Source organism: Neopelma chrysocephalum, unplaced genomic scaffold, assembly GCF_003984885.1.
Source record: "Neopelma chrysocephalum unplaced genomic scaffold, ASM398488v2 Primary Assembly neopelma1_26, whole genome shotgun sequence".
Classification (NCBI taxonomy): domain Eukaryota; kingdom Metazoa; phylum Chordata; class Aves; order Passeriformes; family Pipridae; genus Neopelma; species Neopelma chrysocephalum.
This window is the reverse complement of record NW_020897695.1, coordinates 10,429,828-10,443,511: the sequence shown is the minus strand read 5'-3', so window position 1 is coordinate 10,443,511 and position 13,684 is coordinate 10,429,828. Positions and strand designations below refer to the sequence as shown.

General features: G+C 42.4%; 1 protein-coding gene across 8 annotated transcripts in view; it reads right to left on the bottom strand.

Moving 5' to 3' along the window:
* Positions 1 to 821: 821 nt before the first annotated feature.
* Positions 822 to 13,684, bottom strand: part of NOD1 (nucleotide binding oligomerization domain containing 1) — a 28,836-nt gene continuing 15,973 nt past the window's right edge. For 6 of the 8 annotated variants that reach the window (XM_027675499.1, XM_027675498.1, XM_027675500.1 and 3 more), the window contains 6 exons: positions 12,276 to 12,359; positions 10,141 to 10,224; positions 7,993 to 8,076; positions 7,292 to 7,375; positions 5,142 to 5,225; positions 822 to 3,708 (listed from right to left, as the gene is read on the bottom strand). In XM_027675499.1, coding sequence (XP_027531300.1) covers positions 3,636 to 3,708; positions 5,142 to 5,225; positions 7,292 to 7,375; positions 7,993 to 8,076; positions 10,141 to 10,224; positions 12,276 to 12,359 — 493 coding nt within the window. In that variant the 3' untranslated portion in view covers positions 822 to 3,635. Of the gene's footprint in view, positions 3,709 to 5,141; positions 5,226 to 7,291; positions 7,376 to 7,992; positions 8,077 to 10,140; positions 10,225 to 12,274; positions 12,360 to 13,684 lie in introns of those variants that run through there. The other 2 variants (XR_003533009.1, XM_027675503.1) reach the window with 2 other exon arrangements.

Genomic DNA, 13,684 nt, shown 5'->3' with positions numbered 1-13,684 from the left:
GCCTCTGTAGTGACCTCTCATTCCTCACAGCAAACCCATCCCTTGCTGCTGTTGCCTGGCTCCGACGCCTTTGCTCTCGACTGCAGCCATTTGTACAGCTTTGCAGCAGTCTCCCGTTTTCCTCTGCTGAACTGAGGTAAGGGAGTGGAATGAAGCTACAGGGAAAAGGCATGGGTGTCTCACTCTCTTCAGCATCAGTGCTGCTCCCATGGCATGGGACTGGGATCCTGCACTGGCTGTGGTGGAAGAGCAAAGGCTGCACCACCCTGCAAGTCCAACTGGGGTCCAACACCTGGAAATGCATGTCTGACACAAGTAAGCAGCACCAGGCTCAGAAAAGCATCCTTTCCTGAAGACCTGGTAGTGTGTGACTGGAGCAGGATTGCACTGTGTTGCAGCAGGGCTCCCTTGAGGGCCACTGTTATTCTGGCACCAGTAAACACACACAGCTTGCACCAACCACATACAAGTGGTAATACCTCAAGCCAGCAAGTCTTTGCTCACAGCAGTGAGTGGAAGCACAAAGAGCTTCTGCCGTCAGTGTGGCCACAGAGGACTGTGGAAGCAGAGCATGGCAGCAGCATGTCCCAGAGCCATCATCATGGTTTCCCTCGGTGCCCCTAAATGGATTGGCACCAGCTGCTGGAAGGGTACTTTAGGGGCAGTGGCAGCTGTGAGTGGCCTTCTCTAGCTGCATCAGCTCCTCTTTCTCGTCTGCAGCCAGAATTAGTTAGGATGTCACTGTCCTGTCTTGATCTAGCCAAGCGTCTACTTGACAGGGCTTAGCAAAGCCAAAGCACTTGCAGGCAGCTTTTTCTTTACAAAGCTGTTTATTATCACAGTGGATGAGTGGAAAAACATGATGCAGTGTACAGAGATGGCTTCAGCAAATTACAAACAAGTCTAAAAAAGTTACAGTTGTCTTTGAATTTGAATGAACGAGGCTCTCACTGCAAGCTGCAAATGTGTTGCTCCAAGGCGCTCTACAAACAGGCCAGTAAGGCAACGAAGCACTTCAGCCAGAAATGCTGTGCTGCTAAACAAGGAGTGTCTGGCTGCTTCCAGAGCAGCAACCAGTTTCCCCAGCATGACTCCCAAAGTTGTGATGTGCTGTGTGAAGCTCTAGGTGAGCTGGGAGCTGGATGCTAAGAAACCCCTCGATTTTGTCAAACCCGGACTGAGCTGTGCTCAGACCTTCAGCCCAGTCCAAACGAGCACTTGCAGCTGCCCAAAATCACCTCTGAAATGAGTGGCTATGACTGGCACCGTAATCAGTGCCAAACTCTGTCCTGCATGGGGCTGGGCTTGATCCTGCCACTGCTTACTCCGAGGCTGCACTTAGCTGCTGCAGCGCCATAAATGCTGCTGCCCCTGAAAACACCAGCCTGGATGCCTGGCTTGTAACAACCAGGTATAGAACGGGATTTGCAACAGGGCCGAGAATGTTGTGCAACAAAGAGTGCCAAAGGCTGCTCTAAACCAAAAAAGGGGCAGATGTGTCTGCATTGGAAAGCTTGGGGAAGGCTGTTTTAGTCAATCAGTGAAATAAGGACAGGAGCTGGAGTTTTAAAGTGTATTTTCTACCTGGTAAAAGAGCAAATAATTCTGTGATTAGATCAAACTGGGAGCACATTTCCCTCCAACACAGGCAACTGACACCTCCTGTGAATGCCCTTCCTTACACCAGTGTCTTCTCCTTTCCATCAGAGCAGGCTGGTAAAACACAACATTTTGACAAGGTGCATGAGTGTCTGATTTGTTAAAGTCACTGAGAAGTCTTTAAAGGCTTTGCTTTGGCAGATGTTTTGGCAATTGAAATCCAGCTCATCTGTAACTGTGTGCCCTTTTGCTTCAGTAAACAAATGGCTCAGGTGCAGAAATCATTCAAGTTAGCTGTCTTTCTTCTGGAATGGTTGAAAAACTTCATCTGTCTCCCTGTGAAAAATCAGAGTTGATACCACAGGCATAGAAGAAAAACCACTGAAAAGTAATAAACACTAAGTTGGTTTTCTTCTTTTTTTTTCTTTTTTTTTTTTACTGCAGGTTTTGTGAAAAACTTTATGAGTATTTTAAAATGTGTTAGGGAGCTGAAGGGAGTAGACAGAATGGGGGGGCTGGGAAAGGTCAGCTACCATGTAGGAAATGGAGAAGCTCTGACCTATAAAGCAAGCCTTTTCTTATCCTTTCTTTCACGAGGCAGATTTGGGACATGGGAAGGTGAGGGTTTATTGGTTGGGCATTTTAACTGGAGATTCTTCTTCCAGCCTACCAAGATTTTGTGGGTTAGTCAGCTACTGGAGAATTGTTTCTCAAAGTTTTGACGGGTGGTAACACAGAAGAAGGAAGGAAAATGGCTCATGCTTTTCCATTTTAGGTTCCTATACCATGGGGTAGTTTGAATTTACAAAGCATGCCTAATTCCCCCCCCCCAAAAAAAGAAAAAATCCAATACCTCACTCCTTTGCAAACTGGTTTCTTTTAAGAGCATCTAAAGTTACACTCCCTAAAAAATAATTATTTTGGGGGGGATAATGTTTTCTTGCCGATCCTTATTATTACTACCTGCCTCTTGCCTTGCTCTTTCCCCGAATTCAAACTTGGACTAAAAGCTTTCCAAGCAAATCTCAATCCTTCTTTGTGCTTACACGTTGCTGGGAGAAGGGATTTCTACTTGACAGTAGTGATTGTCAATTGTCCTTCCTCCCCACTGAAGCTGGGCAACGCAATATTGGTGTATTGCCACCAGCACAGTGTCTAGGCCAAGAGCCAAGGCAATGAACAGCCTGCTAATTAATTTTTCACATTTATCTCCAGATCCCCTCCCCAGAACAAACGCTGTGAAAACAGGAGGTAGCAGTTTCCATGCAGCCCTCTGGAAATTTTAAGCAAAAGTGGTTTACTGACAGTTTTATGGTTTTGCAGTGAAGGCAGCAAGGACTTCTGGTTGTATAAAAGAAAATGGATTGCCTTCAATATGGAAAAAAAGATTACTGTAAGTAATCTGAGCCTGACGCATCCGTTCCTACTCCCCCCCAAAAAATCCAAATGAAAAAAAAAGCAGTGTCTACAATGCTGCCTGTAGTCAGTGGAGAAATAGGGGCCTAATTTCTAGGCAGGAGGAAGGTATTCATGTTGAAAACATTCATGCCAACGGTATAGATACTGTTTCCAGTAAAGCTACAGATATTCATTTTCAGTTCTGAGGCAGGTAATACTGTGAACTGGTGGAATTTGTGCATCTTGCAGCCTTTCTTGCATATATATATGTGTGTGTTTATATTTACGGATATAAATAAGTTAGAAATTATTTACATCACTGTACAGAATAAAGCTAAACTCAGTTATCAAAATGCATACACCTGCCAGTGGATTTACTCTATTAACACTTTGCATTTCATCTTCAAAGCACTGTACAAACATTAATTATTTACCCAGGCAACTTCCCACTCACCAAAAGGATTAGGAATAACAAGCAAGGTAAGGGATGGAGCTGAGGGAGCGCAGCATGTTCGTAAAAAGGCAGCTAATCATGTACGTCTCTCCTGCCATGAGCCCTGTAATTTCTGCCTTTATAAACTCTGTGGTCCCAGTGTAGGAGTAACCTTTGTTAAATGAACTTGGCAAAATGTCCTCATTCAAAAGCAAATGATCCGTTCTTCATTTTCAAAAGCTTTGGACTCTTCTTGGCTTATCAGGTTCCCATTCAAACTGGAGGGGAAAAATAAAAGGGATGTGAAAGTAAGGTAGTGACTGTAGCCCATCTTCTATTTTTTCAAGGTTTTGGAGCAGAGATCACAGGTTTGCAATGCTGTGTGAGCTGCATGCTTCTCGAGGCATGCAACTGGGAACTGGCATCAGACAGGCCGGCTACAGCACTGCTGTTCCCACTGCATGTACAGGGAACAAGGCTTCTCCTTCAGAAATAAAAACCGAACACACACATAAACTCCAGTAACTAAACTTGGTGTTGGAAACCCATCTGTTTGCATTTCAGCAAGCAGCATATAGCTGATAAAGGTTCTTATCACGTAGTGGGCTAGTTTAAAGAAATTTAAACAGTTCTCAGAGCATTTTGTGTCTTCCCTGACAACAGGGGAAGAAAACTCTGTGAAGTACTCAGGCATTATTAATGTGAAATGACGAACAGAAAAATCTTCAATTCTGGCTATGTAAAGTGAATCTACACTGATATTTACACCACTGAAAATGAGCAGCCTGGTTAAGTGCTGCTTACAGAAATGTTGAAATCTATTAAACCATTAGACTTATGAAATTGTTTGGGTTAATAAATGCCTCTGAACAGTCAGGCCAGAATCAAAAGACAGATTTCATTTTGAAGATTCAGAATTATCTGAGTGGGAGTTGATGCCTCTTCTACAGACAGTGGCTTTTGAAAAAAGCACCTCTTCCACATCTCCAGGGAATACACTAGTCAGACAGTGAGTCATTGTCTTTCTAAGCAAGAATTCAGTGTCCTTTCAGTAAAACAAATATATATATTTAGAAATAAATTTCATATTCAATAATAAAGTAACAGTGCTAAAACCAGCTCAGTTCTATTGACTTCTGAGCTCCCTGAGGTGAAGAAAGGAATGTGGTATTTGGCTTTCTGCCTTAAATGCACACGTGTGACTATGTGATGCCCACTTAATCTAAAACAAACAAATCCTACAAAAAGTTAATCTTCTTGTAGCTTAGCACTTTCAGTGTGTTTGGAGCACCGCCCAAAGAAAATCCAAGCACAAATTCTACAAACCAAATTAGTAATGCTGATTAAATATAACCATCTCCTGCTCGTTGGGATTTAGGTCCTGAAAAGCATGAGCACGTTCAGAAGTTTAAAAGTGAAAAAACAGGACAAACAAAACTTGGTCTATAAATTTAGGCCCTGGTTCTGCAAACCCACATGTTCTGCAAATCAGTGGTATGTGAACTAAGAAAACTGCTTGACATTCATGAAAAAAAGAAGGAAATGTTTAAATGGCAGCAGCTTTTTACCTATTTGAAATCCACAGCTGGAACTACAACCCCTGCCTCACATAAACTTGGTCTGAATTTTTTAGGCTGGAAAATAGTAAGGCCAGGAGTGTTTTAAAGGGAAAGAAAGTTTACAAGTGAGCCTTTGAGGAAGGGATCTTTACCAGATTTCTTTAATGGTCGTATTCTCCTTGAGAGCTTCGCTGAGGCACTTCACCCCTTTGGCTGTAATTTGATTCTGTATAAGCCTAAAAAGAAAGCATTTCATGTCAAACTAACATGCAAACTAATTTGCAGTGCATGCACAACCTACGCTCAGCCTGACATCAAGGAGCAAAGCTGTCTGCCACAAGAAGATGGTTATGATTTTATCCATGAGAATGGTACACAGTATTGGCCAAATGCCCCACATTTGGGTATTAGTCTTTTCCTTTTAATCTTGCATTCTGGAGATACTGAGCTTAATTACACAGCTGACAAATTTCTGCTATGAACTGTTCACTAGTGGTATGAGATTGTGGTATTTGGACTCTCTGAAACAGATAAACCTCTTAGCTCTTTTTTCTTACTAAAAACACTGTGAGACATTTTTAAGTGATGTACAGAAAATTCTGACTATAGACCCTGTGTAGGCCTAGTGTTTTAGCAGTTATGATCCAGAGGCTGCCAAATCCTCCTGTCTTGTTTATCAAACCAACAAGATCTTTGAAAAATAAAGCACTGATTTTGACTCCAGTATGAGCAGGTGCCAGTCCCAGTGAAGCCAACTTAGCAGCTGTAAATTATGTCTCATCTGAGCTCAGGGAAAAACAAAAGATACATGAAATCCTCAGGTAGCCCAAGTGATGAAGCAGTACGTAGCTCTTATTAACCACTGCAGACCATCTCTGAGTTAAAAATGAAGAAAGGCTCATCATCTGCATGAGTATAAAAAGTCTCATCAGCCTATCCTAACTCAATACTCACCTTTCAGTCTACCATGGTGAGCCCCATAGCTGTACCATTCCATGTGACTGGTTGCATGAATCCCTCAGGATTCAGGATGAGACTGAAAAATGGAGTGTATTGAACAATCTTTTAGGGAGGGAGGGAGGGAGATAGGTTTTCCCATTAAAGGACTTTCTGCACTTGGTAAATGAATCAAAATGCAAAGGGTTCCAGCAGATTCTTTCAGCTACTGGAAAAAGATTTTTATTCTGCCTCAAGTTCAATTATCTATTTAAGTCACTACTTTTTGGAGGTATCCAGTGGTGTAACCAACAAAGCAGGATATAAATTTATCTACTGTCAGAAACCCTTGGACAATATTGAGAGTCATGGTAAAGACATGTATCTGGATTATTATGCCTGCTTTGACTGGGGAAAATTTTGTTATGAATTCAAACCAAACTACTCAGTGAATTATATCTGCAGCTGTGCACAAAGAAATCAAGCACTTCCCCCTCTCCTTTTTATTTTCAGGGTGATGAGCACCACAGCTTCTGCTGCTTTCAAAAGAGGCTGCAAGTACTTGGCACCCATGACAACCAGCATGCTTCCTAATGGGTGGAAACTAGGATTAATACAGGCAGTGTGCTAGAGTGTGGTTAGCAAAGTCTTCGTAAAGCCTGTAAAGGGACTCCATTTCTTATGTTCTCTTGATCGCTTGAAATGAATGGATGGCTATTTGTTTCACAGCCCACATCTGCCCAACCCCATTCATCGACAAATTCTTGTGAACCTCTGGATTAGAAAAGCTAACACTATATTTTCTTAGAAGTGTAATAAGTCTCATTGTGATTGCTAGAAATAATCCCTGGTTTCCTGGGGATGTGTGCCTTAGAGATGAGTGTCTTGCATGACTGTATTTCTAGCCCTAGAAGAAAGCATCAGACAAATGCAACATGTATTTAAGTGTCTGTTATGTAAGTTCTTGGCTGAAGGGTAAGAGCTGAGCTAGCTACTTTCATAGTATGATGATAAATAGAAAGAATCATAATAACCTTATTCTATTCTAGCTGTCTGGTTATGTCTTTTTTTTTTTTTTTGAAACCTTTGAGTTTGAGGCCAGTACTGTTCCCTTAATGAAAGATGAAATCAATCAGTAGTTTGAAAGTTACCAGGACACACAAACAGCTTAAACTTTACCCTCTATGAAAGCAGGTTGAAAATGCTAGACAGCAGCTTTACTAACTTCCTGTTAGAACTGTCTACAACCAGTCAGCTGCATCCAGACCATGGACAGAAAGCTTACTGTGACCTACATTGCCTTGGAAGGTGAAGCTTTAATGTAGTGACTGCCAAAGAGCCTGTGCCGCTGTGGAATGTAACTCACCATAAATGCACCAGTTTCTTGTTGACCTTCAGCATCTCTGCAAAGCTCATTGCTGCCTCATCATCCAGCTCGTTTTTAGTCAACCTAAGTGGGAGAAAAAATGTTCACTTAGGATGTAACTACTTTTCAGCCCCCTGTTTTTCCAGCTTGACTGTGACTCAGATTTAGATAGCCAAAGGGCTGTTCCTGCCCTGAGCAATTTGTAAAGGCTGGACACAAAGAGATGCTGAAGAGAAGCCCTGGAGGTAAAAAAGACAAGTACCAGATCTTAGTTTCTCTGAGCAGTGTTCTAATGATACTTTCTCACGATGCTTTAGTGCCTAAAAGGTGGAGGAGGTGTAATGGGAAAAGGTAAAGAGGTAGAGACAACTCTTAAGAGGTGCAAAAACTGGGGACAAAGAACTTAACTTCAGATTATGGAAATGAGAGAAAATGGGGAAAGCAAGACGAAGGGAGCAGAGTGAGGCATAACATTAGGTCATTAGAACACGTCCCAAAAGACAGGTGCTGCTGATCCATTACTCATGTCCACATTCTTCCAAAGGGATAACTTATAGCTTGCTGGTAGTGAAAGCATAGGGGATGAGGGAAGGGAGAGAAGAAGGGGAGAACAGCAGGGGTGATGAGATTGGAGGAAGTAAAATTAGGCTGCAGTTTTCTCTGGAGAAAGAAGAGGAGAAGGAGACCACACTGTCAAATACCAGAATATTCTCACGGAGTTGTTGTGTTGCATAGCTTCAGCAATACTTTTGCCTCCCTCTCTTGTGATGCCATTGAATGCGAGACTGTGAAGTAAAGATACAAATGTGTAAGAAACAGCATGACTTGGCCCTTCCACTGCCAAATACTTGTGAATATCCTGGATGATCTGCTTCCCAGTTGTACAGTTCAGCATTTGTGTGTTTCAAAGGCTCACATACTTTGCAAACCAGTAAAGTCCTTATGACTTACAAGTGAGAACAGTTCACAGGCTGCAGCCTGAGTGCAGGTCTATCATAGAGGCCATCAGGTTTGCTGTCAGCGAGTGGTGCTCTTGAGACTGACAGCAGAGTTGCAGCCAGTGATTTTGAGAGTCAAGGCTTTTAACAAGGACAAAAAGTTACACTTAGCAGTACATAGGTTTTTACATGCTTTTTTCATCCCAAATCCCTGTATGAACTAGGCACTTTGTCCTTTCCATCCTTCAGATGCCCCAATACCTCATTCATCTTCCAAATACAACACCTTCTGCTGTGTATGGAGAGATGAGCTTGTAAATACTTTCCATTACAAACCACAAACATTTCTGTCTGCCCTTCATTCTTTGAATAGACATTGGCAAAATCATCCAGTTAAAGTTATGTTCCAGGCTTTCAAAATTCAAAAAGCATCTCCCCTCTCAAAATAATTCAAAGTCTCAAAAAAGGAATGGAATCAAGTAGAGCAATGACACAAGTATGTATTAGCATGAGTCCCTCCTAGCTTCAGCTGAAACTAGATATTCTCAGTCCATAATGACTGAGCCTAAAAAAGGCAAATAAAATAAACTGATGCAGTAGGGATTATCTTCCCTTAATCTTCACATAAAGCTACCACTGGTGCTAACTATGAATTCTAATCATGGAGCAGGATTAACCAATGGAAGATAAGAAATAAACCCAAGTGCAAGTACAATACAGAGCAGAGGATTCACACTGCACAAGTGCCAGCGAAACCAAGCTGGAGATAGCACACTTACTCCTCCTTATTTTTGCAAACACATTCATCAGCATATTTGCTCTCTGAGAATCCCTGAGCTCTGATTCAAGTTCAAAATGTTTTCTTTCAAGTCTGATGTGTCTGGATGGATTGTGCAATTATGGGAAGATGACTATTTCAGATGGCTTTTAAGTTCAAATATATTTAGGTCACTGCACCTGTTCAGCTTTTAATTTTTAAATTCGACTACCCACTTGCAGAAACGAGGACAAGACACCAGCTCTGAAATCCTTGGATCTGAAGTGGCAGCAATAAACTCTCCAGAGATCCCCAAACTCTCAGAGTATTTCTAAAGAAACTAGTGCCATGTGCCACCTTGTGGGGAAACTAAGGAGCCTTGTTTGCTCCCTCATCGTGAAGGCCAGTGGACTTGGGAGACAAATGGAAAGGATCACCCTGGACGCAGTGCTCCAGCTGTGTGAAGGGACTCCGAACGAGCAGCAGCTGCCACAATATGCATCTTTAAATCCCCAGCCAGCATTTGGGAGTCAGGAAGGGGATGGGCTATTTAACAGTGCTGACTTCTCCCTTTGCTATACTTCCAACTTCTCCCACATTAGGGCTTCTAGAAGGCTAGTTTGAGATGCTTCACTGTACTCCAGTAAGAACTAGCAGTAGCACTGAACATGTGGTGTTGTAGCTCCATTGGAGTGCAGGATGAGGCCAAATGTAAGAATGTCCCAGTCCCTATCAAGTTTATCCCCCTAAAAATTAATTTGTTAAAAGCTGCTGCACCTTCGCAATAGAAACTGTTAACACTGAGCTCACTCGGAGCCCGATTCTGTGACATCCTTCTGCTGGTGCTCCCAGATCAAAATGGCACCCACTGACCATGTGCTTTCACAAATGACAAGAACTCCTTGAAGCATGAGGGGAAGACGTGCAGATAGAGGAAAGGATGCCAGTCCTGCAGTATTTTTAACTTGCTTAATGGCTGCACAAGGCTTTTTCACTCAATCTGGACTCTTGCTTGCACCAGAAGCTTCTTGGTTACAGCAAAGGCTGCAATACCAGATGGGATTCCAAGCTATCAGTTGGTGGGGAGAGTCATTGCTTCACAGCATGATGGAAAAGCCACCCCTACGAGCTGCCTGGTTTCGACAGTGTTTTACCTCACGTTTGTTAACCTGGGGTGGTTCCTCAGGGCCTCTGCAAATGCCTTTGCTCCTTCGTCTCCAACTTGATTACCCCACATCCTAGTGAAGAGAGAAAACCATGAGATATCAGCTGTGCTGCCCTACTGACTACTGGCATTGCATTCTCCCTTTTTCTCTCCTCTCCCCTCCTCCCTGATTACTTCCCAGTCTTTCAGGATTGTGAGACACCTGGCAGGTACCCTCCCTGCTGAGCCAGGTATGTTCTACTCCCTGCACATCACACCACCAGCCTCTGCTGACTCACCAGTACCTTAAGGCCACAGCACAGAAGCAGCTCTAGGAGACAGTCTGCTGCAGTAGGAGTGCTTTTGGGATCACCTTGCTGCACTGGGAAAACCCTCTGCAGCCCTCTACCCTTATGGGGTAAAGGTGTCTTGAGGTCTTGTACAGCGAGCTGATGTGAGAAACACACCAAGTCCTAAATCCTATCATTTTCTGCTCAGTGTTTCCTTCCCATATCCTGGCTGTGATTTTCCTGTTACCTGTTGGGCACGGACTGGCCTTTACACAGTGCAAAGTACAGGTCCTGGAAAGACTGCCCAGATGCACAACTGCATGGGGACCCACAGCCAAACAAGAGATTTTCTGAAGTGAATTACTCTACAGGCTCCCCTTCTCCTTCAAAATAGTCTGGTAAAATGGTTACTGTCACTTCAGCATTATACCCAAGTGACATCTCCTCTCCCAACAGCTGCCAAGAGAAAGATCAAAATTTCACAAAGACAGTACAACACAAATTCACACATTTGTGGAATAGTGTTTCCAATGGCAAAACAAAGCAAAGGTTTATGAGAAGGTAACATGGTACAAGCTGGGGAGATTTGATCAATATTTACTAGGAGTATCTGATTAAATTCTTTCTATGCAGACTAACCACTTTGAAAATTCACCCTTTATTATGAGGTTTGAAAGCACCTCTGCTGAGGTCTAAGTCGTTGGATTTTTTACAGAGATCATGGCTTGATGACTCAGAGCCACACTCAGATTGATGGGTAATTAGTTGGCAGCTCTTTTAAAATCAATTGAGCTTTGTGGCATCTAAACACATGGACTTCCAGTAAGTTCCCCAGAATTTCCTTGTCCTTCAGACCCAGTGCAGTTTGCTCTGTAAATGTTGAATATATCTGTTTAAACCTTTCTGTCCAAGCTATCCTTAATTCATTTGGAGTGATCATTTCCTCCACAGGAGGAAATAGGAGTCCTTCACTGAAATTACAGCAAGTACAGCACAGCAGACCCAGATGTATGGAAGTGTGCAGACTGTGCACTGTATTTTGAAATGTTGTAGAACAGAATTAAAGGCCAAAAATCTGATTGTTCAGATCTGATTTTCATATTTCAAGGTTACTATGATTTTCACAAGGGCCAAACAGAGGTTTTAATGCCATGTATTTAAGTATTAAATTTTAAGAAATTTGTTCTCCTGTAGAGTGAAAAGAGAAACTGGGATTTGCCAGAAGGGGGAGGGAAAAAATAAATAAAATAAAATAAATCAAACCTAGCACCTTTCCTGAGTAAGAGGGCAGGAACTAAAGGTTTAGAGTACGTTCAGACCTCTCTGCAGTAATAGCAGACTCTCCTGTTAGGGACAGACTAGAGGTGGATGATGTGAATTCCTTTTTATTCTCTTAGTTCACAGCTTCATCAGGATGTGATGCAGAAGGTTTGACAATGTAACAATGACACTGAATAACTAGGTACAGTGCCAATAGTCATAAAACCACACAGATTTAAAAATAGCCAGGTATCTCTAGAGGACCTGTGTTGCCATAAAGAAAGTGGCTATCTTTACACACTGTCCTCTTATTTGTTTGTCTCTCCTTTAAGGCTCTGACAGAACAGTGAAAAAAACTGACCCAGAAACCAAAACGCAAAACAAACATTGTGTGAACTGAAGAACAACAAAGCAGCTCTCCTTTTCCATGGAAAATGTGGCTGTGCTTCTACACTTGTTTGTTCTAATGCTGTAGTTGAGGGGGGAAGCAATAGCAGGAGAAGAGAAGGTAAGAATGAAAAAAGGAATCCTAATGGATTTACAGATGCCCTGCCAAGATCAAGCCCCGAGGTCTGCTCCTTAGCACCAAACTTACCCGATTTCAAACATTGTCTTGCTCTTCTGGATGGCCTGGGCAAGGCACTTCCCTCCTTCACTAGTTATTTTGTTTGCTCCTATTCTGCACAAAATACATGAATTGATGAGGTACATCACTTACAACTGTACAGCTATTAGAACATCAGCTCAGAAAGCCATACAAGTAATTAAGGCTAATTAACCCTGGAGGCTAGCTACAGTTATCAAACATTAACCTAGAGCAAAAAAATACTGCAGACACTTGACCTTTGATTAAAAGACATAATTTTATGTTGTCTTTTGCTTATTTTGCATGTCAGTGCTCCAAATTGGAAATATTACAGTAGAATCTTGGATTTGGTGCTCAGTGTGTTAGAAATGAGCTTTAGGAACTGATCCTCAAGGCAAGGACCCTGGCCTAGTTTTTAGTATAGTTCATAGTATCAGCAGTTGCTACAGAGCACATGAATTACATGCAGCATGTTTCATGATGCCACAGGGAACAGAATATTTCGTGATTGTGTGGTTTCAGGGGAGACTGCAGCTGACAAGCACAGACTGCAATAATTTCGTGTCTTTCTGTTCTAAGCATGGGCTGTAGGCAGTGGCACAGGTCAATGCAGCAGTGAGTGTCTCTGGCTGGCATTCTACAGAAGGCCTTTTCTATTTTTAGCCTATGTGGATATCAAATGGCTGGAGTTCAAGGAAGGGATAACCGCATATAGATGGATGTAAAGAACAGACCAAACTCCAAAACCCCTCAAGTCACTACACTGACATAAAATTGGCTTGTTTGACTTCAGGCACATGAACATGCACTCTGTCTCAAAATAATTGCTAGGATTACTATGAGAGTTGAAAGTAACCATCTCTCAACAAGTTTTTTTTGTGAAAGTGAGATTAAATAAGCAAAGCACTGTGTCAAAGCAGCAAAAGAACCAAAGTGCTCTTGGGTTTCAAAACTCTGCAAATATTTCAAGTGTGAAGGATGTGGCTATAGTGGGGTTTCAGATCAAGTTAGTGGTAGAACAAGGACTAGAAGTCAAGAGTCCCTGGCTGCCAGTTGCTACACTCATACCAATAGCTGACATTGCTGCAGTTACCTCTGTTTTCTGCTATGGTCACAATTAAACCATTGGTTAATGATCTACCTTTATGTCAAACCAGTGTTGTGCATGCCCAGATACTCTTATCTGAGGAAGTTCCAGGAATTAAAGGGAACAACTCATCATGTGAATTTGAGTTGAGCTATGACACCAGCACAGCCTGACTCCAGTGGCCCATGAAAGAGCAGATACTAAGAAGCTTGGTACTAAATCCAAGGGAATTTGCCTACTGGAAGCGGCAGCAAGGTTCATGCACAACTTATGCCTTGCTCAGGTGCTCAGATTGGATTTAGGTAAAGAACAGGTCTCATGCACTCCTTTA